Here is a 2,540-nt window from a genome sequence, read left to right on the forward strand (position 1 = left end):
ATTATATTATTAACAATTCATATATTAGGCTTTTGTGCCTAAGAAAATATATTCTTAGAATAAATAAATAATTTAACATTAAATTTGTGTATAAAAATTATAAAAAAATATTAAAATTCACAATATAGGAAGTGAAGTATTCATTTTAATTTCTTTTATACAATTTAAATATAAGAAGCAGATTATTTAACTTATACACAAAAATTTTTAAATAAATATAGAAGAAATGTTAAATTTAAAAGATTTATTAAATATTTATAAAATATTTGAAAATAACTAATTAAGTTTTATTTTACTATTTTATAAGTTTTTTTGAATTAAATCTATTTATTTTTTCGAATTGATAGACTTTAATGCTTCTTTATATCAAATATTTTTTAAATATTTAGAATGCTCTTTTATTCAAAAATTATATTTAATTCACTTAAAATAATTAAGTTATTTAAAAATGGTTTCTATAGTATAAAAATGTTAATTTTCTGGCATTTATATAAAGAAATAAATATAATTTATATATATGTATATAAATTATAAACTTTTAAAAGAGATTAACAATATTATAAATTTATATGATAATATATTATATATAAAAATTAAAATTAAAAAAATATATAATTTAAATAAATCTAATAATAAAAAAATATTTATAACTTATTTTTATACAATAATAAAAAAAATTAAAAAATGCCTTCAAAATAATAAGTCCAGCTAGAAGCCAGAAAAGAGCATGCAAGAGAATTAAGAAAAGCCCATTTTCATTTAGGATTTGAAAAAGGTTTTTTTAAATATATATAAAAAATAAACAACATGTTAAAAAAATAAAATAGGAATCTAAAAAGAAACTGAATCTTAATACTAGGAAGATTACAAAGCATATAATTTAGAAGCAGCATAAAAAACTAAAGATGAAATGCAGAAACTCCAAAAAGATTTAAGATCAAATCATTATATATTAGGAACCGATAATGACGCAAGTAAAATATTTATTTCAACAGCTGCCTAATCATTTTAGTAGCCAAAAAATCCCCAAATATCACAATTATCTTTAGAAACAAAAAACGATTTGCGAAGCCACCATTTTAATTTAGGATATTCAAAAGATCCTGAAATATCTGATTATAAAATTAACTATGACCCCAAGTAAATCAACTTAGATGTCTTAAAAGATAAAAAAGAACAAATAAACATGCTAAGGAAACACAATCATGACTTCGGAGATAATAAAGACTATTACTCATCCATTTATAATGAGAATTTTAGTAAAACATATGATCCTTAATACTTAAAACAAGGTAAATCCAAGCAAGAAATTCTCGAATAAATAATCGAACTGAGAAAAACAAACCTTTCAATGGGAAATAATAATCCTTAATATACTTCAGAAGCTATGGCTGAGTTTAATGTTAAGCCTTCTGCCTGTAGAGCTTTGATGGATTAGAATTTGAAAAAACTAATTTCGTTTTAGGGGATGATAAGGATTTATTTCATACTATATTTAAAGATAATTTTAAAGGAGAATAACTTTCTTAGCACGATCCTAATAAAATAAAAGCTTTGTCAAAAGATTTAAGATGTTAATTTTATTTTTGATTTATAATATTTTTTTATTTTTCTATTTTAAAAAACTAAAAAAGCTGCACATTTTACACTTGGAAACGATCCAAGAGCCTTTCTTTCAGAAGCTCATAGAAATTTTGTTTAACCTGGAAAAGATGTCTTGAATTAAGCTACTGATATGTCTTATTTATATAAAAATCATTTTAATTTAGAAGGATTTGGAGGTACTGATCCAACAAAGCATTATGTTTCAGACTATAAAAATAATTTTGGAAAAAAAGAACTAGAAAAAAATGCAAAAATAAGAGATGAAAAAGCAGACAGAAAATCAAATATTGTTTTAGGTTCTGATTAAATAGAAGATTAATTTAAATCTGAAGCTTAAAAGAAGTATATTTAATTTAATTTTTTTATAAAAATATAAAAAAAAAATATTAGTTTTATTGATTTTGGGAGATAAAATAGAACTGCTCTAGAATAATAAGCATTAAATGACTTACGAACACACCATTATTAATTTGGTACAGACCCCTAAAATATGATTTCGGAGGCTAAAGATACTTTTGTTGATAAAAGTAAAATTGCAAACTAAAGTAAATTAGATTAGGAACTTATCAAAGATCTTAGAAAAAATCACTTCGAATATGGAACTTCTAAAGGAGAATATTCTACTACAATGTAGGATATTGGAAAATACTAAGGACCCCCGTCTAAATTAGACCCTGTTTTAGCTAAAGATCTTAGATCTCATCATTTCTGTGAACAAGATAATCATTAATATTATAATACTACTTATAGAATTGATTTTGTATATCCTGAAGGTGTTTGAACATTGGTATATATATATATATATATATATATATATATATATATATATATTTTTTTAAATAAATTTTTTTTATTTAATTATATATATATATTATTATGTATTTTTTTTATTTTATTAGTTTTTAAAAAGTTAGCATTTTATAGAATTTTTTTTT

General features: G+C 21.1%; 1 protein-coding gene across 1 annotated transcript, besides 2 other annotated features; it reads left to right on the forward strand. All coding sequences in view use genetic code 6, as the record gives it.

Moving 5' to 3' along the window:
• The first annotated feature begins 574 nt into the window (after positions 1-574).
• Positions 575-649: a microsatellite.
• Positions 650-682: 33 nt separating this feature from the next.
• IMG5_023840 (hypothetical protein) lies at positions 683-1,924 on the forward strand. The gene is made up of 3 exons (XM_004039362.1): positions 683-775; positions 828-1,573; positions 1,635-1,924. Exons 1-3 carry the CDS (start codon positions 685-687, stop codon positions 1,719-1,721), a joined length of 924 nt encoding a protein of 307 aa, XP_004039410.1. The 5' UTR covers positions 683-684; the 3' UTR covers positions 1,722-1,924.
• Positions 1,925-2,393: 469 nt separating this feature from the next.
• Positions 2,394-2,436: a microsatellite.
• Positions 2,437-2,540: the final 104 nt, after the last annotated feature.

This window comes from Ichthyophthirius multifiliis (assembly GCF_000220395.1).
Source record: "Ichthyophthirius multifiliis unplaced genomic scaffold scaff_1120509249689, whole genome shotgun sequence".
Taxonomy (NCBI): Eukaryota; Ciliophora; class Oligohymenophorea; order Hymenostomatida; genus Ichthyophthirius; species Ichthyophthirius multifiliis.